Source organism: Pleurodeles waltl, chromosome 4_2 (assembly GCF_031143425.1).
Source record: "Pleurodeles waltl isolate 20211129_DDA chromosome 4_2, aPleWal1.hap1.20221129, whole genome shotgun sequence".
NCBI classification, from domain to species: domain Eukaryota; kingdom Metazoa; phylum Chordata; class Amphibia; order Caudata; family Salamandridae; genus Pleurodeles; species Pleurodeles waltl.
This window is the reverse complement of record NC_090443.1, coordinates 31104640-31128499: the sequence shown is the minus strand read 5'-3', so window position 1 is coordinate 31128499 and position 23860 is coordinate 31104640. Positions and strand designations below refer to the sequence as shown.

Sequence of the window (23860 nt, the reverse complement as noted above, 5' to 3'; positions counted from 1 at the left end):
TTCTAACTATCTTTCCGAACCGAAACGTGGAGCGAAAAGGAACACGTCCGAACCCGATGGCGGAAAGAAAACAATCTAAGATGGAGTCGATGCCCATGCGCAATGGAGCCGAAAGGGGAGGAGTCCCTCGATCTCGTGACTCGAAAAGACTTCTTCGAAGAAAAACAACTTGTAACACTCTGAGCCCAACACTAGATGGCGAGATATGCACAGCATGTGTATCTGCAGCTACACATGCCATCGAACATATATATATATATATATATGGAAAATGTTACCCAGTGTACATCTGTTCGTGGCATGAGACGCTGCAGATTCACATGCTGTGCATATCCCGCCATCTAGTGTTGGGCTCGGAGTGTTACAAGTTGTTTTTTTTCGAAGAAGTCTTTTCGAGGGACTCCTCCCCTTTCGGCTCCATTGCGCATCGGCGTCGACTCCATCTTCGATTGTTTTCCCCGCAGAGGGTGAGGTAGGAGTTGTGTATATAGTAATAGTGCCCATGCAATGGAGTAAGTATGGATGTACATAATGTGACTAAAAGTGATATATTTACAAATTTACAAATGTACAAGTTTTTTTTTGTTATCACCTTATAACGGCTACAGGCTCCCGGGGAGGCGGGTGGGCGCATGTGAATCTGCAGCGACTAATGCCACGAACAGATGTACACTGGGTAAGTGACATTTTCCGTTCGGTGGCATGTGTAGCTGCAGATACACATGCTGTGCATAGACTAGTAAGCAGTTATCTCCCCAAAAGCGGTGGTTTAGCCTGTAGGAGTTGAAGTTGTTTGAAATAATGTTCTTAATACTGCTTGTCCTACTGTGGCTTGATGTGTTGTTAACACATCCACGCAGTAATGTTTAGTGAATGTATGAGGCGTAGACCATGTGGCTGCCTTACAGATTTCTGTCATTGGTATGTTTCCTAGAAAGGCCATGGTGGCGCCTTTCTTTCTAGTGGAGTGTGCCTTTGGTGTAATAGGCAGTTCTCTCTTTGCTTTTATATAACAGGTTTGAATACACTTAACTATCCATCTGGCAATGCCTTGTTTGGATATTGGATTCCCTGCATGAGGTTTTTGGAAAGCTACAAACAATTGTTTTGTTTTGCGAATTTGTTTGGTTCTATCAATGTAATACATTAGTGCTCTTTTTATGTCTAATGTATGTAATGCTCTTTCAGTGACAGAGTCTGGTTCTGGAAAGAACACTGGGAGTTCCACTGTTTGATTTAAGTGGAACGGTGATATGACCTTTGGCAAAAATTTGGGATTTGTGCGTAGAACCACTTTATGTTTGTGTATTTGTATAAAGGGTTCTTGTATGGTAAAGGCTTGTATTTCACTTACTCTTCTGAGAGATGTTATAGCTATTAGGAAGGCTACTTTCCAGGTTAAGTATTGTATCTCACAAGAGTGCATGGGTTCAAATGGTGGGCCCATGAGTCGTGTTAATACAATATTAAGGTTCCACGAGGGAACTGGTGGTGTTCTTGGTGGAATGATCCTTTTAGGCCCTCCATAAATGCTTTTATGACAGGGATTCTGAAGAGTGAAGTTGAATGTGTAATTTGCAGATAGGCTGAAATTGCTGTGAGATGTATTTTAATGGATGAAAAAGCTAACTTAGACTTTTGTAAGTGTAGTAAGTAGCTTACAATGTTTTTCGCGGATGCGTGTAATGGTTGAATTTGATTATTATGACAGTAATAAACAAATCTTTTCCATTTATTTGCGTAGCAATGTCTTGTATGAGGCACTACTGACAGGTCTAGTAGTGTTGTGTACCAAGGTTGTCGTGCCCAAGTTGGTGCTATTAGTATTAGTTTGAATTTGTTTTGACCCAATGTGTTTACGACATACGGAAGGAGTGGGAGAGGGGGAAAAGCGTAAGCAAATATCCCTGACCAACTCATCCATAACGCATTGCCCTTGGAGTGAGGCTGTGGGTACCTGGATGCGAAGTTTTGGCATTTTGCGTTTTCTTTTGTTGCGAATAGGTCTATTTGCGGTGTTCCCCAGGTTTGGAAGTAGGTTTGTAGTATCTGGGGATGAATTTCCCATTTGTGGGTCTGTTGGTGATCCCGACTGAGATTGTCGGCTAACTGGTTTAGAATTCCTGGTATGTATTGCGCTATCAGGCGAATGTGATAGTGAATCGCCCAATGCCAAATCTTTTGTGCTAAGAGACACAACTGTGTTGAGTGTGTCCCTCCCTGTTTGTTTAGGTAATACATTGTTGTCATGTTGTCTGTTTTGACAAGAATGTGTTTGTGGGCTATTAGTGGTTGAAATGCTTTCAACGCTAGAAACACTGCTAGTAGTTCTAACTGATTTATATGAAGTTGTTTCTGCTGAGTGTCCCATTGTCCCTGGATGCTGTGTCGGTTGAGGTGTGCTCCCCACCCTACCATGGAAGCATCTGTTGTGATCACGTATTGAGGCACTGGGTCTTGGAAGGGCCGTCCTTGGTTTAAATTTATAGGATTCCACCATTGAAGCGAGGTGTATGTTTGGCGGTCTATCAACACTAGATCTTGAAGTTGACCCTGTGCTTGTGACCATTGTGTTGCTAGACACTGTTGTAAGGGCCGCATGTGTAATCTTGCGTTTGGGACAATGGCTATGCATGAGGACATCATGCCTAGTAGTTTCATCACTAATTTTACCTGAAATGTTTGGTTTGGGTGCATGCATTTTATTACGTTTTGGAATGCTTGTACCCTTTGTGGACTTGGAGTGGCAATCCCTTTTTTGTGTTGATTGTTGCTCCTAAGTATTGTTGTATTTGACACGGCTGTAAGTGTGATTTTTGGTAGTTTAGTGAGAACCCTAGTTTGTGAAGGGTTTCTATGAAGTATTTTGTGTGTTGAAGACACTGTTCCTGCGTGTTGGTTTTGATTAGCCAATCGTCTAGATACGGGAATACGTGTATGTGCTGTCTTCTGATATGGGCTGCTACTACTGCAAGGCATTTTGTAAATACCCTTGGTGCTGTTGTTATCCCGAATGGTAACTTTGAATTGGTAATGTACTCCTTGGATTACAAACCTTAAGTATTTCCTGTGTGAAGGATGTATGGGTATATGGAAGTACGCATCCTTGAGATCTAATGATGGCATGTAGTCTTGTTGTTTGAGCAAGGGGATTACGTCTGGAAGTGTCACCAGGTGAAAGTGATCTGATTTGATGTAAAGATTTAGGGGGTCATTACGACCCTGGCGGCAACACCGCCAACAGGCTGGCGGTGTTCCGCCACCAATTATGACCGTGGCGGAAAAGCCACACCCATACCGCCGGCCCCTCCACTTTGCCGCCAGGATTCTGCCTGGCTTTCATAATCCCCAGGGCAGCGGTGCATGCACCGCTGCCCTGGGGATTATGAGTCCCTGACCGCCGGCCTGTCCATGGCAGTACACACCGCCATGGAAAGGCCGGCGGTAAGGGGACTTGGGGAGCCCCTGCACTGCCCATGCACTTGGCATGGTCAGTGCAGGGGCCGCCAGGCATAGCCCTGTTGCGCATTTCCCTGCCCGAATGCACATCAGCATTGCCGCCGGCTCTATTATGAGCCGGCAGCAATGTTGATGTGACATTTCCACTGGGCCAGCGGAAATGTCATAATAGGGAGACAGAAATACCGCCAGCAATGGCGGTATTCTGTCTCCCGCGGCACCGAGGTCGTAATGACCCCCTTAGTGTTCTGAGATCTAAGATGGGTCTCAGAGTTTTGGCCTTTTTGGGTATTAGAAAATACAGGGAATAAACACATGTTCCTTTCTGATGATTGGGTACTAGTTCTGTTGCATCTTTTTGCAACAACACTTGGACTTCTAGTTGTAATAGATCCAAGTGCTGTTTGGACAAGTTGTGTGTTCTTGGAGGCACATTTGGTGTTAATTGTAGGAATTCTATGCAATAACCATGTTGGATAATGGCTAAGACCCACAAGGCTGTTGTTATTTCTTCCCAGGTTTGGTAAAAATCTGTGAGTCTCCCCCCCACTGGTGTTATGTGTTGGGGATTTGTGACACTGAAGTCACTGTTTATTTTGAGGTGTCTTTGGGCTTTGGAACTTTCCTCTAGTTTTAGGGAACTGTCCACCTCTGTATTGTCCCTGAAAGCCTCCTCTCTGATACTGGCCCTGGTATGTGGGTCTGGATTGTGAGGTTGAGGGTTCTGTGCTTTGGGCCCGAAACCCCCCTCTAAATTGTGTCTTCCTAAATGTGCCTCTGCTCTGTGTGGAGTAGAGCGCGCCCATGGCCTTGGCCATATCAGTGTCTTTTTTCAGCTTCTCTATAGCTGTGTCCACCTCCGGCCCAAACAACTGCTGTCCATTAAAAGGCATATTAAGCACAGCCTGTTGGATTTCGGGCTTAAATCCGGAGGTGCGTGTATTGCTACATACACTACGTGCATGCGGCAGCACTACGTGCAAGGTAAACAGTGGTGCAGAGTGTGGACCATTGGCCTCTGCTTTCATTGGCCTTCGCTTCCATTTTGGTTCACGACTCCATTTTGTCGAGTCTGGTTCGGTGCGTAAGGCACTGTTCTGTGTTTTTCCACAAGCTTCGGCAAGCTGAAGGGTGGGGTGTTTTTCTGCTCAACTTCGCTCCATCTGCCTGGTACGAAGGGCACTATTTACATTCCACGAGCTATCAGTAAGAACAACAGGGGGATGCGCCTGTACACAAGGAGGAATGCAAGCTTCACCTTGGAGTCCTCTCCTGGGAACTTGGCCCGTTCTGAGGAGACGTCTCAAAGGGTGAACAAGGTACCGCCGATTGCACAATTTGTAAAGGAGGGGGTCTTTTTCTAGAAAAGACTCCTGGGCGTTAGTAGATACTATAAAAGTTGGGGGCCTGGATGGGCTGGTTGAGGAACTCTCTTCTGGGTTGGACGCAACGCCAGGAGGACTGATTGTCCCGAACAGAGGCTCCCTGTGCCAGCTGATTTGGGTTCCCCAGCTTTGTGTACGGCGGAGGGATGCAGACGCTCTTTTCGGTGAAGCTTTTCAATTTATTAAGTGTATTGTGTGTGCACGCGTAATATGTACTTATTCTTGCAGTCATTTTCATGCTATTGAGCATTGAAGTATATTGTGTGTGCGCGCGTAATATGCACTTATTCTTGCAGTCATTTTCATGCTATTGAGCATTGAGGTATATTGTGTGTGCTTGTATTATATGCACTTACTCTTGCAATTATTCACAGAGTGCTTATATCTTTATCATTATTCTCATGTTATTCTCCTGATGTATAGATATATATATTAGTGTGGTTTAGTTTTGCTAGCTGAGAACTTGCCCCTTAAATAAACTTGATTATTCTACTTACGAAGGTGTTTGAGAGTGATTGCTTTACATTGTGCCTTAAAATATCCTGAAGTGCATAGTTTTGATATTCTGAAGAGTAAAGCAGCACAAATTGGCGTAGTCGTTTGCAGGATTCGAAAAAAAAAAAAAGGGAAAATGCTTAATAAGATCAAAGCGAGCTCAAAAGCAGGTTCTCAAGTAGCAAATCCAGACATAGAAATACCGGGGTGGGAAACCGCTCCGTATAAACTTTTAGCTCAGGAATGGTCACGTTGTGCTGGTTTGTGTGAAAATTGGAATGCGTGTATGTTAAATGTGGAACCTGAAGATCTTCTTATATGTTTACGGAAAGTTTCCATTGACAAGGGAAGGGAGGTTTGTGCGTTGGGGAGGCGAGGCTGGATCTTGCTTTCTGCGTACCGAAAGTTGTATGAAAAATGTTTACAGTTACAAAAAGACCACGAGCAGCTGGAGAAGGAGTTAGTAGAGGCCCGAAATTCCTCTACCATGCTAGCTTGTCAAAATAAATTATTAAGTGATAAGTTGGAAATGTACCAACTGGTTGCGGAGAGAACGGCTGTTAGCGTAGCTAAATATAAACACAAGAAACGAAGAGGGAAAGTTAATAAAAAGAAGGTGCATTTAGCTATCTCTCAGGCAGGATTAGCCTTTGAACCTGAATTTTGGGATGGAAACATCTGGGATACATCTGATTTTTCAGATGGGTCCGGGGGCGATGACTGCCAAGATGTTAGACAGGAGAAGACAGAGCGCAGGAATGTTGTCCGTGCGCAGCCCATATATCGGCGAAAGTTACAGCATAGCCCAGCTAATCCTGGTGGGGTGATGTTGGATGCCCTGGAGGATTATACACAGCAAGAACTAAGTGATGTGATAGACAGATTTCGACAGAGGTCTGGGGAAACATTGCTTACGTGGTTGGTGCGGGTGCACGATATGGGGGGCCAGGGGGTCCAATTGGATCACGGCGACGCCCCGAGGCTTTGTATGTTAAGTACAGACCCGGTTATTCAAAATGAGTTTAGAACCTATCCAGGGAATGGTCCCATGACCAATTTGTTAGAGCTAGCTGCGCAAGGGTGTGCTCAGAAGTATCCGACAGAGTCAGACTGGCCGCCTAATGATAAACCCTGGTATACTTTGAGAGATGCAGTACAGAGATTGAAGGAAGAAGGGATGAAAACAGCTATCTTTATGGGTAATGCCCATGATTTGATGAATGGAATTTTAAGTGTGTCTGTGCGAAACCGGCTGATTAGGGCCGCTCCTCCTGCATATAAGCATGTCATCATGACTTTGTTAATTAATCAGACGGGTAACCCATTGTCTCAGGTGGTAGAAGCGGTGCGTGAGTTAAGTGATTTAGGAGAATGGGCTAAGCCAGAGAGGAATTCACGGTCTGAGAATCGTACTGATAACAACAGGGTGACAAGGCGAGACATGTTTCAGGCCTTGATGCGAGATGGGGTGACCAGGAATGAAATCGATGGGATAAGCACCAAGGACCTGTGGGAAATGTACCGCAAACGCGTTTGGATAAAAAGGAGGGGAGTAGGAAAGGGAACAAGAAGGATAACAAAGTGGTGAACCAGAGGAAGGCAGGAGGGGAGGAGCGTGAGAGTGAAAAGGGAGAGAGAGGGAGAAAACCCCACAGTAGAGAGAGATCCCCAGAGGACGGAAATTGGGAGGAAGAGCACCGAAGCGCAGAGGGAACCCGGAGCAGGGAGAGAGACCGGGAACTGACAGGTTCTGGGAAAACTCGAGGAAGAGAGTGGGAGAGGGAGCTGGTAAGCTCAGAGAAGTTGCGAAGCAGAGACAGGGAGGAGGAGTTCCCTGAGAATTACTGCAAACTGTATCCAGATTTGACTTGGGCAGACTCTGATGTGCGCAGAGTGAAAATAGATTAGGAAACAGGCCAAACTCCGGTGCAGGGATGGGCTCGCAAAGATAACAGACCTCATGTCAAAGTAGAAATTTATTGGAAACGTGGAAATGTTCAAAAAGTTCGAGCCCTCGTTGACACCGGAGCGGAGGCCACTTTGATTCATGTCAATCCAAGAAAATTCAGGGGACAGTACTTTACCATTACGGGAATGGGCGGAAAAGAAACCCCGGCAGTGCAGATAGTGGTTCCCATGAAAATAGGGGCACTTCCAAAGAGAGAATACACTGTCCTGATTGTGCCCATTCCCGAATACATTATTGGAATTGACATTTTGAAAGGGATGACCCTACATTTGGAAGATGGATGTTATCAATTTGGTTCCAAAAGATTTATATCAATAGCCGCCGCAAGGGTGGGGCTGTTGAAGATTCCTCCGGTAACACTTCCCCAAGCTACTAAGGTGATTCAAATGAAACAGTACAGAATACCGGGAGGACATGAGGAGATTAGCCAGACTATACATGATTTACTAGAGGCCGGGGTAATAGTTCCCATCACCACTGCGTGGAATAATGCCCTCTGGCCTGTTCGTAAAAGTGATAACAGTTGGAGGATTTGCATTGATTATCGCCAATTGAATAAACATACACCTCCTCTGACTGCAGCGGTCCCAGACACCATTACCTTGATTGAGAACATACAGAAACACAGTGGGACTTGGTATGCGACCATTGACATTGCCAATGCCTTCTTTACGATACCAATAGCTACTGAGAGCCAGCCTCAGCTGGCATTCCAGTGGGCGGGGCGTCAGTACACCTTCTGTAGATTACCCATGGGGTATTTACATAGCCCCACTATCTGCCACCGGCTGGTGGCAGAGCATTTGGATGAAGTACCAGTGGTCCCTGGAGTGCAAATTTCTCACTATATAGATGACGTGATGATGCAGGGAGAGACGCAAGAACAGGTGCAAATTCAGCTAGACAGGGTAGTGGAACATTTGCAGAATCAAGGGTGGGAGATTAACCCCGAGAAAGTGCAGGGACCGTCTCAGAACGTGAAATTTTTGGGCATTCAGTGGAATCAGGGACACAGAGAAGTGTTGCCAAAAGTGAAACAAAAGATTAAGGAATTCGCAGTACCGCGAAATCGGAAGGAAGCCCAGAGTTTTATTGGACTCTTCGGGTATTGGAGACAACATATACCCCATTTGTCTCAGATTTTGGCCCCATTGTACAAAGTTACACGAAAGAAAAATGCGTTTGAATGGGGAGAGCAGGAGCAGCGCGCGTTTGAATTGGCGAAAGACGCCATTCAGCATGCTTTGGATTTGTGGCCGATTCGAGAGGGAGACATTGAGTTGAATGTGACAGTCCAGGGGCAGTATGCCAATTGGAGTTTATGGCAAAAACAAGGAAGAAAGAGGGTGCCCCTGGGATCTTGGACAAAGAAGTTACCTGAGGCAGGAGAGCGGTATACTCCCTTTGAGAAGCAGCTGCTGGCCTGCTATTGGGCCCTGGTTGATACTGAGCAAATTACACTGGGACACAATGTGATTTTAAGGCCTGAAATTCCCATCATGCAGTGGGTGATGAGTTCCCCAAAAACTCATAGAATTGGACATGCGCAAGAAGCCAGCATTATAAAATGGAAATGGTATGTCCAGGACAGGGCACGAGCGGGTCCAAAAGGGACCGCCGTTTTGCATGAGCAGGTAGCGCAGGCTCCAGTGGAGAATTCCGAAATGTTGCATGATGTACCTTCAGTGTGTGAATCCCCAGTAGGGTGGGGCCAGCCGTTCGCAGACTTGTCTGCAGATGACAAAAAACATGTGTGGTTCACAGATGGTTCAGCAAAATATGTTGGAGCGAAAAGGCACTGGAAGGCAGTGTCCTATAATCCTATTACCAAGAAGCTTTTGACAACTACAGGACAGGGAAAAAGTAGCCAGTATGCAGAGCTTTATGCCGTGTATCAGGCTTTAAAACAGGAGCTACCCGGAAAATGTCACATTTATACAGATTCCTGGTCTACCGCCAATGGGTTAGCTACTTGGCTTCCCACGTGGCATGCACATCAGTACAAAATCCATAACAAAGAGGTATGGGGGAAGGAGTTATGGCAGGAGATCTGGGAAATGTTACCTCAAAGCACCGTGACTGTCTATCATGTGGACGCTCACTGTCCAACTGATTCATTAGACCGATGGTTCAATTGTCTTGTAGACGATCGAGCCAAGATTCAAGAGGCTGAAGTGGAGGCGCAGAGTTCTGATTTGGTGGGAATGGCTAAATGGGCACACCAGAAATGCGGACATCTTGGAGAAAAGGCTACTCACAGGTGGGCTGAGATTAGAGGGATGCATCTTCCCCTAGATTTGATTAAAACAGCGATCATTGAATGTCCCATTTGTCAGCATGCACAGCACAGACCGGTCCCACAGGTGGTGAGAGGCCAGCTAGGTAGAGGTAAATTGCCAGGGCAGATTGATTACATTGGACCAATGCCAGTGAGCAGACGGTGTCAGTATGCCTGCACTGTGGTAGACACTTACTCTGGTTATCTCATAGCCTTTCCCTGCAAGCGCGCAACTCAGCAAAGCACTCTGAAAACACTAGATCTGTTGATTCTGTACTATGGAGTGCCACTCCAGATTCAAAGTGATAACGCCAGCCACTTCAAGGGCAGACTAGTGCAGGACTATTGTGCACAACGCAATATTGAGTGGATTTTTCACATACCTTACTACCCACAAGCAGCGGGACTGATTGAGAGAATGAATGGGTTGCTGAAAGAACAATTGCGTAAACTGAATGATGGGACACTAAAGGGGTGGAGGGATAATTTGTATGATGCTTTGCAAATTTTGAACAACCGACCCCTTACAAATGCTGAGACACCTCTCATGAGAATGCTCACACCTGCTTTACAGATTAATCCGTTTACAACGAGCAATACCATTGTGTATTGGGGAAACAGCTCCAGGAGCTTTGGCCCCATATCGAGCTACACCAGAATCTGCAGGACTTGACTTACATGCTTTACACATGCATCGATTGAAACCTAGAGACATCACTCTGATTGAAACTGGGGTGGGAATTCAGATTCCCCCTGAGCATTACGGTCTGATCGCCCCTCGATCTGGGCTTGCCTTGAGGGGCATCCAAGTTTTAGGAGGCGTGATAGATGCAGACTACCAAGGCGAGTTGAAAGTCATTCTCTTGAACAGTGGTGACACAGACCTAGTGGTGCAACCTGGTGATCGCGTTGCCCAAATTGTCATTATGCCGGTTTATGGAGGTGTTGTTAAGAAGGGGAGCGCCCCAGCTCTTCTCACTGTGAGAGGCAAAGGAGGGTTCGGATCTACTGACAAGAACCCAGGGGCCAAAGTGTGGATTGAATCCCCAAATAACCCTCCTCAACCCGCTGATGTCATCGCCACTGGACCAGACAATGTCCTGGTAGTTATGCGACCTGGTCAAGACAAATGGGAACATGTTCCCGCTGACAAATGCTATCTGCGAGAATGATAATACGTGTTTTGTCCTTTGTTCTTTTCAGATCATCCTGTGGAGTGCCTGTGCCATGAGTGTGGTGTATGGAGCCCGTTCGGGAGACTCCACCGGGGAGCGGGAGGGGCTCATAGCCCAAAAATTCAACCGTCAGCCGCAGATGCCAACGCTGCTGCATCAACCGAACAATGTTTGGATTCATCTAGCGCAGGAAGTGCTGAATATATCTCACTTCTGTATGAGTAACATGCAAAGCGTTCAAGATTTGATTACCACTTGTCTAGTGGCAGTGCCCACTCCTGCTGCTGTATTATTACACATCTTTAACAATACAAACCAGGATGGAATGGTGGATGTGAGTGACGTTCGCTCCCATCTGTCACTCTATGAGTACTGCCGTCATTGCCCGGAGGTGGGCAGGCGGTTATGGAGGAACATGACATCTATACTCACGTTTAACATCTCAAATGGGGATGTGTGCTATTCATTGACCTGTGATCCTATGAAAATAGGTAAATGTGTTCAGCTCAAATTGGAGAAAAGAGACAAAAACTTAACTGCTGCACAACGGACGTTGTGCCACTCACGGACTGACCTAACCTGTTTGAATGTAAATAATTCGATGTTTTGCCAACATGTGGTGCCTGCTGCCAGCCACATTCAAAATGTTAAGTTGCCTAAAGGTTGGCTCTTTTCTTGTGGTAATCTTTCTTTTACTTATATTCCAGCCAATCTAACCGGAGGGCCTTGTGCCTGGTCACGCTTAGGCTTTCTCATGTTTCCTATGGATACTGCTCTACACCCTCGCTATACCAGAGACACTATTCAATTACCTACGGACTGTGATTCTGAAATTTCATTGCTGTCCAAAACAGAATATGTTAGTTTAGCTGGTTCCATCGTAGGGGTGCCAGGACTTGCAGTATATAATACCAGAGTTATTAATAAACTTGCATGTTTAGTAGTCAAGAATATTAACTATACATCAGCTGCCTTAGCTGAGCTGTTATTAGATGTACAGGGAATTAGAAGAGCTGCTTTGCAGAATCGCGCTGCTATTGATTATTTACTGCTTAAACACAACCATGGCTGCAGTGATTTTGAAGGATTATGTTGCTTCAATTTATCCGACCACTCCATATCAATCAACTCCCACATAGAGGCCCTGCATAAGTAGGTGAAGGGGGTGCAGCAGGATGTTGACAAGGGGTGGTGGGATTGGGCTTTTGGATGGCTGCCTAATTTAGGCCAACTGCGTTATATCTTTGGTGTAATCATTATCATAACCGTTATTTTAATTTCATTATGTTGTTGTATTCAGTGTGTGCCTAACCTTCTATCTCAGTGTCGCCCAAGAGCATTGCCATTTCAGCTTATAGGATATACTTAGTTGTAAGTTGGCCAAATGGTCCAAGGGTGGAAATGTATTGCTACATACACTACGTGCATGCGGCAGCACTACGTGCAAGGTAAACAGTGGTGCAGAGTGTGGACCATTGGCCTCTGCTTTCATTGGCCTTCGCTTCCATTTTGGTTCACGACTCCATTTTGTCGAGTCTGGTTCGGTGCGTAAGGCACTGTTCTGTGTTTTTCCACAAGCTTCGGCAAGCTGAAGGGTGGGGTGTTTTTCTGCTCAACTTCGCTCCATCTGCCTGGTACGAAGGGCACTATTTACATTCCACGAGCTATCAGTAAGAACAACAGGGGGATGCGCCTGTACACAAGGAGGAATGCAAGCTTCACCTTGGAGTCCTCTCCTGGGAACTTGGCCCCTTCTGAGGAGACGTCTCGAAGGGTGAACAAGGTACCGCCGATTGCACAATTTGTAAAGGAGGGGGTCTTTTTCTAGAAAAGACTCCTGGGCGTTAGTAGATACTATAAAAGTTGGGGGCCTGGATGGGCTGGTTGAGGAACTCTCTTCTGGGTTGGACGCAACGCCAGGAGGACTGATTGTCCCGAACAGAGGCTCCCTGTGCCAGCTGATTTGGGTTCCCCAGCTTTGTGTACGGCGGAGGGATGCAGACGCTCTTTTCGGTGAAGCTTTTCAATTTATTAAGTGTATTGTGTGTGCGCGCGTAATATGTACTTATTCTTGCAGTCATTTTCATGCTATTGAGCATTGAAGTATATTGTGTGTGCGCGCGTAATATGCACTTATTCTTGCAGTCATTTTCATGCTATTGAGCATTGAGGTATATTGTGTGTGCTTGTATTATATGCACTTACTCTTGCAATTATTCACAGAGTGCTTATATCTTTATCATTATTCTCATGTTATTCTCCTGATGTATAGATATATATATTAGTGTGGTTTAGTTTTGCTAGCTGAGAACTTGCCCCTTAAATAAACTTGATTATTCTACTTACGAAGGTGTTTGAGAGTGATTGCTTTACATTGTGCCTTAAAATATCCTGAAGTGCATAGTTTTGATATTCTGAAGAGTAAAGCAGCACAGTGCGTAGCCATGCGTGTCTCCGAATGGTTACTGCTGTATTCACAGTTCTTGCGGCTGTGACCGCTGCATCCACTGCCGATCCTATCTGGTTGTTCGAGATACTTTGGCCCTCTTCCACCACTTGTTGTGCACGCTTTTGGAACTCTTTGGGCAGACGTTCTATAAAGTGCTGCATTTCATCCCAATGAGCCCTGTCATATCTTGACAATAACGCCTGGGAATTGGCAATGCGCCATTGATTGGCCGCTTGTGCTACAACTCTTTTCCCCACTGCATCAAACTTTCGACTTTCCTTGTCAGGTGGTGGTGCATCTCCAGAGGTGTGTGAATTAGCCCTTTTACGTGCTGCGCCCCCTACTACTGAGTCAGGTGTCAGTTGTTGTGTGATGTACACGGGGTCTGTAGGGGGAGGCTTGTACTTTTTCTCCACCCTAGGTGTGATGGCTCTGCCTTTGACGGGTTCTTGAAATACTTGTTTCGCGTGTTTCAACATCCCTGGTAACATTGGAAGACTTTGGTACTGACTGTGTGTCAACGACAAAGTATTAAATCAAAAGTCATCCTCGTTGGGTTCAGCGTGCAGTGCCACATTGTGAAAAGCCGCTGCTCTGGACACCACCTGCGTGTAGGCAGTACTGTCTTCAGGTGGTGATGGTCTTGCTGGGTAGCAGTCTGGACTATTGTCTGATACAGGCGCATCATAGAGATCCCATGCATCTGGGTCATCCTGGCTCATCCCTGTGTGCGTTGGAGATTGCATCATAGGGGGTGTTGCAATTGGTGACAGCTGCGGTGAGTGGTGTGGTGATGGTTGTGGCGAAGAGTGAGGTGGAGTTACTGCTTTTGCCACTTTTGCTTGTGGTTGTTTTTCTTTGTCTTGGAAAGCAAGTTTCCTTTTCATCCTTATAGGAGGGAGAGTTCTTATTTTCCCTGTATCCTTTTGAATATGGAGCCTTCTTTGTGTATAATCTGTCTCCCCTGCTTCTAGCTCTTGTCCAAATTTATGGCCTTGCAGTTGTGCTGAAAGGCCTTGTTCTTCGGAGTAGGAGCTTGTTTTCGGCTCCGAAGCTGGATGTTTCGGTACCGAAACTTATTCCACCGTTTTTTTGGCTCCGAAGCCACTTTTTTCGGTTTCGGTGTTCCGATCTCTCGGTGCCGACTTATCTCGGTGCCGGTATCTCGATGTCGAGTTTGATCGGAACCAGGGTCTCGGTGTCGAGTATGTTCTGTGCCAGTATCTCGACCGGAGTCGGATGACTTCGACACGTGTGTGCCCTTTTTCGGTGCTGATGGACGGTCACTGATTTTACGGGTTAAGCCATGGCCTGCCGGCGGTGGCGTCTCCTGGGCCTTCATGATTTTGGCGTGAGTTTTGGCCGGGGCTGGTTTACTCACGGTTTTCGGCGTCTGCTCTGTTTCGGGCTCGTCCGAGTCAGCAATGGAGAAAGTTTCTTCTTCCTCGACGTCGTGGTGTCCTGGCAGCGCCGATGCCATTTGAAGCCTTTGTGCTCTCCGGTCCCGTAGCGTTTTCTTCAACCGAAATGCCCGACAGGCCTTGCAAGTATCCTCTTTGTGTTCAGGGGACAAACACAAAACACAGACCAGATGTTGATCTGTGTATGGATACTTGTTATGGCATTCGGGGCAGAAGCGGAATGGGGTCCGTTCCATGAGCCTTGAAGACGCACGCGGTCGGGCCGACCAGGCCCCGCCAGGGGGTAGAAGCCCCGAAGGGCTACCGGAGCTCTTCTTTAATTCAGTGTCGATCTGCGTTAACTAACCCGATACCGAACGCAAACAATACCGTCAAATTTTCCGCGATTTAACTAACTTTCCGAACCGAAACACGGAGCGAAGAGGAACACGTCCGAACCCAATGGCGTAAAGAAAACAATCGAAGATGGACTCGACGCCCATGCGCAATGGAGCCGAAAGGGGAGGAGTCCCTCGATCTCGTGACTCGAAAAGACTTCTTCGAAGAAAAACAACTTGTAACACTCCGAGCCCATCACTAGGTGGTGGGATATGCACAGGATGTGTATCTGCAGCTACACATGCCATCGAACATATATATATATATATATATATATATATATATATATATACATACACACATATATACACACACTGGGAGTGCCTAAGAACAGCTTAAAGTCAGTAGTTTGCTTGAAGCGCGTGGCTGTCCAATTAATGCAGATGACTGGAGGCTCATTAGGTGGGCAACGTGGGGCATGCCGGTAGGGACCCGCAGGCTCCTTGAAGGCTTGTGAAAGAGCTCTAGAGGTAGCGGATGTTTCTAAAACGCTATGAGGGTCACAGAGGGACAGAGGCTCTCTTGGAGATAAGACTGATGGTATGAGAGATAGTAAATATGTTGTACCGATATCGGAGGTTAAATAAAAATGAAAAGAGGGAATGCATAGGTAAGGCCTCAAGGGCCTACAGAGGGCGTTCCAGAGGCCTGGGTGGCTGGTAGTGATGGGCACAGGGTCTCTAAGCGCTGGCTGAGGGTTCATCAGTGCAGCAGGTGTGTGAGGACATGCTGACAGTTCATAGAAGGGGGAGGACAACCAAAGGTTTATCAAGATTAGATAAGCATCTCTTGGGTCATCTGAGGGTGACAAATGGTAAGTTGGAAAAGTAGAGGACCAATTGAGTGAGAGTACTGAAAAAGTGGGCTCAGTTCAGTGTGTGTCAACGTGTGTATATGTGTGAGAGATGCTTGTCCCGTTCCTGGCTGTGCTGTACCTGTTCAGTGCACGTGAAAGAAGCTTGTTTTGCTGCCTATGCTTCCGTGTTAGACATATTTTACTATGAAAGTTTGGAAGGAAAGTTGCTGCATCTGCCACGTAATATCATTTGATTTGAGTGCAGCGTTCAACAGTGTATCGCACAAGCTGCTCATTGAGCACCTGTGGAAATGCAGGGTCGGCCATATGGCCTTACAGCCGGTTGCTTCCTTTTTACAGGGACACAACATCCAGGTGTGTCAAATTCCATACTACTCCATATTCACTATCTACAATTGCTGGGGAACTGTCAGAAGTGATCTTCTTCCCTATTAACACTGGGGGTTTCTTTCCCTGCCATGGCTCTATCGTTTTCTGCAAGCAACTCTTGCAGATGGGCTTTAGACCACATGGCAAGTTTCCATGCTCGGCAGAGGGCCTTAAGTTGGACTGTCTTAAGATCTTTGTAGGGGCCTAGGTTGAGCTCCTAGGATGGACCTGCTGCCTCAGTCATGGGCTTAAAGCAGATCTAAGTCTACTTCTAAAAGGGGCCTAACTAACTAGAGTAATTTTATATTCCAAACAGTTTGGACTGGGGGACTTAACACAAGGAACTAAAAGTTGATTTTGAAAGAATTTAGAAAAATTGAACATTGGAAAAAAATGTTTCTAAATAAAGATATTTTTGGATTCCTTAGTGGAATCACTCATTAACAGAGTGATAGCAAATGACAAGTCTTGTATCCCACCATTGATCCACCAATGTAGGAAACTGGCTCCCTATATGGTATACCAAAATGAGGTATATCATGCAAAGAGTCCAGGGGTTCCCTTATAAGTGGACAGGAGCTTGCTCTAGCAATCCCAATGTGCTCTCTTAGATGGTAGTATGGTCGAGCAGCCTGAGGCTTATCAGAGAGGAGTGTTTAACATTTGCTGCATGCACACAGTCAATAGGTGATACACATGACTCAGGTCTAATGATGCTCAGAGACATAGACACCCCTTTGGTCCTCTTCTCCTAGGGATGGGGTGCCCAGGTGCAGAGGTGTCCCAAGGCATCTGTTTTGTGTCACTGGATCACTCCCTGTACAGGCACAAAGAGGCTGCAGGCAGTGTAGGGAAGTACACAGTTGGCAAACTTGAGGTGGGCTTGGTCTCTGGAGGGTCGGGCACCGTTAGGCCACTTCAACTCAGGCTAGCAGACATGGATGCAGTGGTGCTTTCCGGTGTTGTGCTTTGGTGGTCCGGAGTACTCGCAGTTTTTCTGGGGTGCCTGCAGGATGCAGAGGAGCATCCCAGCTACTCCACAGGAGTTCCTGGGCCTTGGATGAAGGCCGGCAGTCGTCCCAGGCTTTTGGAGGCACAGGCAGTTGCAGGACAAGTCATATCTGGCACATTTGTCAAGGACCTCAGGCAGGGTGGGGAGGGTGGTCCAAGTCAGCTGTTGGCTTAATGTTCTTGCTTTTGCGACTTTTAAGAGTCCGTCTTCTTCTGTCAGGGCAGCAGCATCTCATTTTCTGGAGCTCCACTACACAGTGAATTTAGGAGTGTTAGGGGAGTGTAGGGTAGAAACAAATGGGCTACTTACCCCTGGGGTCACTACACCTCCTATATTACTACTACCTGTGAGAAATAGGTATAACCCTGTCCTAGAGTTCCTAGTACTGCCATCACCAAGACAATAGACTTCCAAATTTCGTGTCCACATCAGGTAGCTCACCTTAGGAGTGGAACTGGCCTTGAATATGGACACACCTCTTGGACTACTAATTTTCCCACATGTCCAGGCACCAAATGGGCCCTGGGTCGAGGCGATGGGGACTGGGGGGTGGGCATCTCCTCTTCTCTTAGCGAAGCCAGATTCGTATACCAAAGACAGTGAGCTCTTCGAAGCCCCCTGCCTTGGAATGCTAATTCGCAGGTCATCCTGTAGGAAGGGGTGTGTAACACCCCTGCCAGAGCAGGCTTTGTTTCTGACCGCCAGAGAGCAGAAGCTCTCACCCCTGGGGGACAGAAACATTCTGTTGGTGGCAGGCTGGTTAAGACCAGTCAGCCAACATACTATTTGTTGGTAGGTTTTTCAGGAGGCACATCTAATGTGCAATCTGTATGCATGTATTAATAAATCCATCATTGGAATCTGTGGGGGTTTATTAATACGAGATGTTTGATACCAAACATCCCTAGTTTCAAAGAAGCCATCATGTAGCTGGGGAAATTGTATTGACCAGTGTCCAGCACGTGTATTTAAAATGGCTTCCCTGATCACTTACTATGTCTAAGAATTTATACAGATATAGCAGGGACATATCTGCTCTTGCAGACATGTCCACACATGTAATATATTGCACCCTGCCTTAGGCCTGTAAGGCCTGTTTAGGGGTGACTGACGTATATTGCATGCAGTGTTAGTGGCCATGGCACACAGGCTGTTTGCCATGTTGTGTTTTCACGTTAGACTGCACCAAGACATTCAGCCTGCAATGGCAGTCTGCATGAGCTAGGTGAGGAGTCCCTAAGGGTGGAACAATATATGCTGCAGCCCTCAGGGAGGTACTATTTAATAGGGATTTACAGCGGTGCAAAAGGTGTTGCCATTTGGGGAAACAATACTGGCCCTGGGGACCTGGTTAGCAGGAACCCAGTGCACCTCAATTAAAATTACTTCAAACACCAGGCAAAAAGTTGGGAGACTACTGCAACAAAATCTCACTCTCCTACTAGGACACATTGATTAGATGAAAAAGTCATCATGCTATTGAGCAGTGCACTGTTCTGGTATCCCTACGACAAACCTTAGTCTGGAACCAAATGCAAGCATCACCCAAAAGCTTATCATGAGTGAATGGCTCCCAGTAGATACACAATTGTGTTCTTCAGCGATTTACAACAGTTGCATTCAACTCAACTTAAATGGTGTGTTCTCTATACCAATATCTAAAACTGTTCAGTACTCTCACAAAATAAAATGGAAATTATAAAATGTTGTCCAATGTGAAAAGATTCGCCATCCCAACATCGTTGCTACTGTTTGAGATTTTATAGAAAAAAAAAAAAGACCAACAGTTGAATGTTGTTAGCCTCGGAGAGTGATTAATTCCTGGCTAGAGTGTGTGGACAGACAAAATATTAAGATCTGGCTAAATCAGAGAGGGCTTTTTGATATCTCATGGAATCTGCCTAGATTCTCTCTCTGTCAATGGCTACGAGTTTATTTCAAAACGTTATGACCTACTGTGGAACCAACCATTAAACCGCAAAAGGATACAAAGTATATGATCCAAAGATTTATCATTCATCTCTTCCCTTTGCAAGAAGGAAAAATCACCTGTTAGTGGAAGTTGTAGTCTGTCCAGCATCCTAAATAAAATGCACATATTCTGAAAAGGCTACCATTATTAGACTATTAGGCTTGCATGGTGTTGGACTAGCCTACTCTTCAAACAGAAGGTGCCAAGGCAGTAAACAATAGTAACAACCAATAATATGTATTAGGGTAATAAAAGAAAAACTTGTTTGTGCAAAATGTACAGTCTACTTTGTGGCCAACACAATATCCGTCTACTTTCTTGTATCCTGCTATGAGAAGATAGAGAGCAGCAGACCACAGCGTGGAAGACAAGAAAGACCGGACTTCACAAAAGCACAGGGATGAGGTGGATCTGCATTAGGCTGGTGACTGAGAGTCTTTTGTCATGGGGTCAGCTGTCAAAAAGAAGGACACCCGACCAAGAAAGTGTGGGTAGAATGCTGTGTGCAGATGTGGAATATGAGGGGCTAGATTGAGGTCATATTATCTAAAAATAATTAAACAGAGTGAGGATGATTGATCATGGTGTATGTGACAGGGTGCACTTCAGGAATCACATGAGATTAATAACAAGGCAGTACAAAACAGATTAGGTACATTGAGAAAGATGAGAACAGGACTTTTGGGGCACAACTAAACAGACTTTGGTGCAAGGTCTCAGCTGCCATAAAGCCACATCTGACGGGCAATAACAAGCTGCTAAAGTGGAAGGTCCCATATAGGGAAATGGGAGATAGAGGAAAACCAGGAAACTTGGAGGACTCAACTAACAGTAAATGGTCTGCGAGATGAGCATTAAATTACAGTATCAATAAAAAAATATGTCTCTACAGCATGGTCAGTGGGATTCTAACATTTAAAATAAAAATGCACCATTTCTAAGAAATTTCCATTTAATAAGATTTTAGTCCTGGTGGAAATCTTGCTATAAACCCTAAATATAAGACAAAGCTTGAATGGACTTTACTTCATAACTTCAAGAAGACCAGATCACGCACATTCTGTAACAACTCGGCATGTCTTTCTCCTTAGCAGTCCTGCAAATAGTACCAGGGGAATAAGAAGTATAAAGCTTTGTCGGAAGAAAAGACACTTGAATCCTCGTGGCCTTCCTACAGCACACCCAGGTGCTGGATGCAAGGAACTGTTACGTCATTGAAGAATACCGCCACCTGTTAGGGCCTGTAGTTGCTCCTGCAGACAGAAGGTGATATAAGAAAGTCTTCATCAACCACAAATGCAGGAGGGAGACCAAAATAAAGTTTATCGAGAACCATCGGTGGATCTGTAACAGACAGAAGGAGAAAGGGGCCTACTGTTCTACATCACTGAGTTCAGGAAAAACTGATCAGTGAGAACGAGCTCTATCTAGCCTGATTTTAAAGTGTTAAGTGTGGAGGAGTTATTGCAAAGGGATGTGAATGAGGAAGGGCACAGGCACAAGCAGGGGACAGACTTTGATATCTGAAGACTCAATCAAAGATGAATGGAGAGACTGTGTCAGACCCATGTATGTGGTAACTCATGCCTGCTCTAAGAGAAACTGGAACAGATGGTTAATTTGAGAAAGGATTCCAATCTGAGAGTTTTATGAGACCTTTTGTAGGTTTCTGTCGCACATGAAATCTCTATGGTGTTTGGTGACCTTTTGGAGTTTAATGCAGAGGCAAGGAGGTCGCTGATTAACACTGTGCTACAGATCTTCAAGGATGCCCAGGAATGGGAATCTAAAAATGGTGGCACAGTGATTAATGCATTGAAAACTGCAGAATGAAGAGAAAAGCTACTGAATTCTGCAATTCAGAAAAAGGTGACGGGTGAAGTCCTCATCCTCCTCTTTCTGTATTGTAGCCCTGAGACGTTAGAGAGGAAGGCAGACTTTCTAGATGTGAGGAAACATCAAGTGACAAAATGTGTAATGCTATCTTTAGGGTTTCTTTTAAGCTCAAAACAAAAGGAAAATGTGTATTCACCTAGGTGGTCTCAGCCAGGGCTTTTTTTGAGCCATCTAACATAAGGTGAAGGCAGTCTGGGCAAAGTATCTAATCTTTCGGAGAGGTTCCTGGGAGAGATAGGATGGAATCATTTACTAAGAGGGCCTGAGTCTTCCTCTAGGAGTGAATGTTAGTAGAGGAAACATATTTTAAATGGATTAGCTACCCGTCTTCTTTATCTTTTGTCACTCTGCTTTCCATTTTCCTCCTAAAGGCTGAGACATCCCAGTGGATCTAAAATCTTGTAGGCTTTGGTTCTGAACTTCTATTTCAAACTAAACAGCTGCTGTTTCACAACTGTGTGTTAACTGGGAATGAGATTCTCTATAAAAGGGTGGTTGTGAGTTTTTTTCTCCTTGTTACTTTTGTTGAACAGACCATTCAAGCTAAAATAGCAAACAATCCATAATGGGTTTACTTTATATAAATGAGAGGTATTATGACAATATCGAGTAATAAATGATTGATATGTAATATGTCATCCATGTGAATGCTAACCACTCAACATGGCATTGACATGTAGCAATTCACAAATGACGAGACCATTAATGATCGCTAGTTCCCTTAGAAAACAGTGAAATGTAGTCTGTTAACAGAAAGAAGAAGACAGCAAGTGGGAGAAGAGGGAAAGCAGATATACATGGCTGTCGATAACAAAGTGATGACTGGGGAATGACGGAAGAGGAGAGAGAGGCACCAACACTAACACACAAGAAAAAAACATCTCTAGCCAAACAAAAAAAAAGTCCCATAACAGATTGTTTACAGTGATAATGTTCCCTTGTTGTTTTCAAGTAAAGAAGCACACCTCATGTACGGTAAGTAACAGCCTAAGAATGTTGCTGAAATATAATTAATAAAAATAAAGAAAGCACTGTAAGGGGAAATTCCACTAGATTGTAGCGAAGGGGTTACTTACGAAAAGCTTGAGGAACTTAAGGATGCGTTTGTGGGTAAGAATGTACAAGGTATTTCCAGAGTCCGGATCAATGACAGGCAATCGATGAATACGATTCCTAATCAATGACGACACCGCATCAAACAAGCTGGAAAAAAGCAGAGAATGAAAACAAGACAGAAACTTAAGGAGTGTGTGCAAGAGAGGGGGGTAAACGGAGCACACGAGTGGCACAGTAGGTGATTGTGCTTAGCAGAAGCCATGCTAGCAGATATTTTGGCATAGTCCTTACGCATAAGCACACTAGGCCAACAAAAGCTAAATAGCAATGGAGCTAAAGAGCAATACAGTAGGAGTTAAGAAGAAATACTAGTGTTAGTGACACCAACAGCAATGCTAAGCAGTCCACTGCACTCATTCTTTTGGGTAAGAACAAATAGGAATAGCACCTCTGCTTGCTGCAGTGAAGCTACAGGCTACATGGCACCTGAGAGGCATTCTTAAACCATCATGCCTCTATTATGATGCTGCAGCCTTCCGACCAAACCACTCCTTCCCCGTGACCCGCTCTCATACCAGCAATGTTCAGATGCCAGTTGATTGCTTTCTATATATAAGACGGGCAGAACATTAAGAGCACAAAGTATATGTTTACAGCCTTACCTGGCATTCGGAGAGATGCAGACCAGTGGCTTGAAGGAGTCCTGCAGGTATACTTCTAAAAAGAGAAAGAAAGACTGTATTGAAATGAAAGCAACAAATGAATCTCCAGCTAAGCTCTACCTAGCTGCTGGTACGCAGCCTGGTGTTTGTACTGAGTTTTTGTCTTGCAAAGCAGCTATACAGAAAAGTGCATGCGAAGGGCAGATAACACTAGCAGCATTTACAAAAATAAACAATGGAGGAGCCAGAAAGAGAGATGGAGAGGGAGTCCAATGAGGGAGAGACCTTTTCAAAGACCTTTAACTGCTCAGGTGCAGGGAAGGGGGAATTGCAAAGTAGAGGACTGTGATCAGGTAAGATGGGACAAGTGATTAGGAAAGGAGTAGAGGGCTGAGGTTGGGGAAGCAATGAGATAAACATGGATGTCCCCCCCTTACCTCTCCATGTCTCGATCTTATGCTCCTCCAGTTCGTAGATTTGCACCTAGAACACAAAGCGGTAAAGGTCGCAGCTCTCAGTCAGCTTAAAAGGTCACCCGCCAGGACAATATGAGCTCAATGTCAAGTCAGAGGATCTAAATAATTTTGTGCTAAACCAGCTTCATAACAGTGCGATTGTGTATGGCCAGACCAACATCAACTCAGAGAGCCTTCTATCAGGTCAGTGTCAGTTTAGAGAGGCGGCCTCTACAAGACCAGAATTTACTCAAAGAAATGATGGTTAACCTGCATCAGTTGGGGGTAAAAACCCAGGTCAATTCAGAGAAGCTCTAGCAGTCCTTACTTTGTACTGGTGGTTTTCGTGCTCGGCACCAGCACTTAATTTTCAACACCAGTACTTATGACAGTCTACCACATGGTGGTGTTGTTTTGCCTATCTTAGAGATGAGCACAACAACAGGTGTTAATTCAATACAAACTAAAATACCTGCTGCCCAAGACATTCTTATAGATTTGGGCGTCTGAAATTGTCTGAATTGTCACACTCGTAGAAGTGCAATGTTTAGTAATTGAGTTAGTGCTGTCACTGGCAATCAATGGCAGGGGCAATGGGTGGTGCAAGCTGCA

At 45.3% G+C, this 23860-nt stretch overlaps 1 protein-coding gene across 3 annotated transcripts in view; it reads right to left on the bottom strand.

Moving 5' to 3' along the window:
• The window catches only part of PRKAG1 (protein kinase AMP-activated non-catalytic subunit gamma 1), a 242857-nt gene that overhangs the window by 92079 nt on the left and 126918 nt on the right, over positions 1-23860 (bottom strand). For all 3 annotated transcript variants that reach the window (XM_069230492.1, XM_069230491.1, XM_069230490.1), the window contains exons 6-8: positions 23231-23276; positions 22794-22848; positions 22152-22278 (exon numbers count right to left, since the gene is read on the bottom strand). In XM_069230492.1, coding sequence (XP_069086593.1) covers positions 22152-22278; positions 22794-22848; positions 23231-23276 — 228 coding nt within the window. The remainder of the gene's footprint in view (positions 1-22151; positions 22279-22793; positions 22849-23230; positions 23277-23860) is intronic.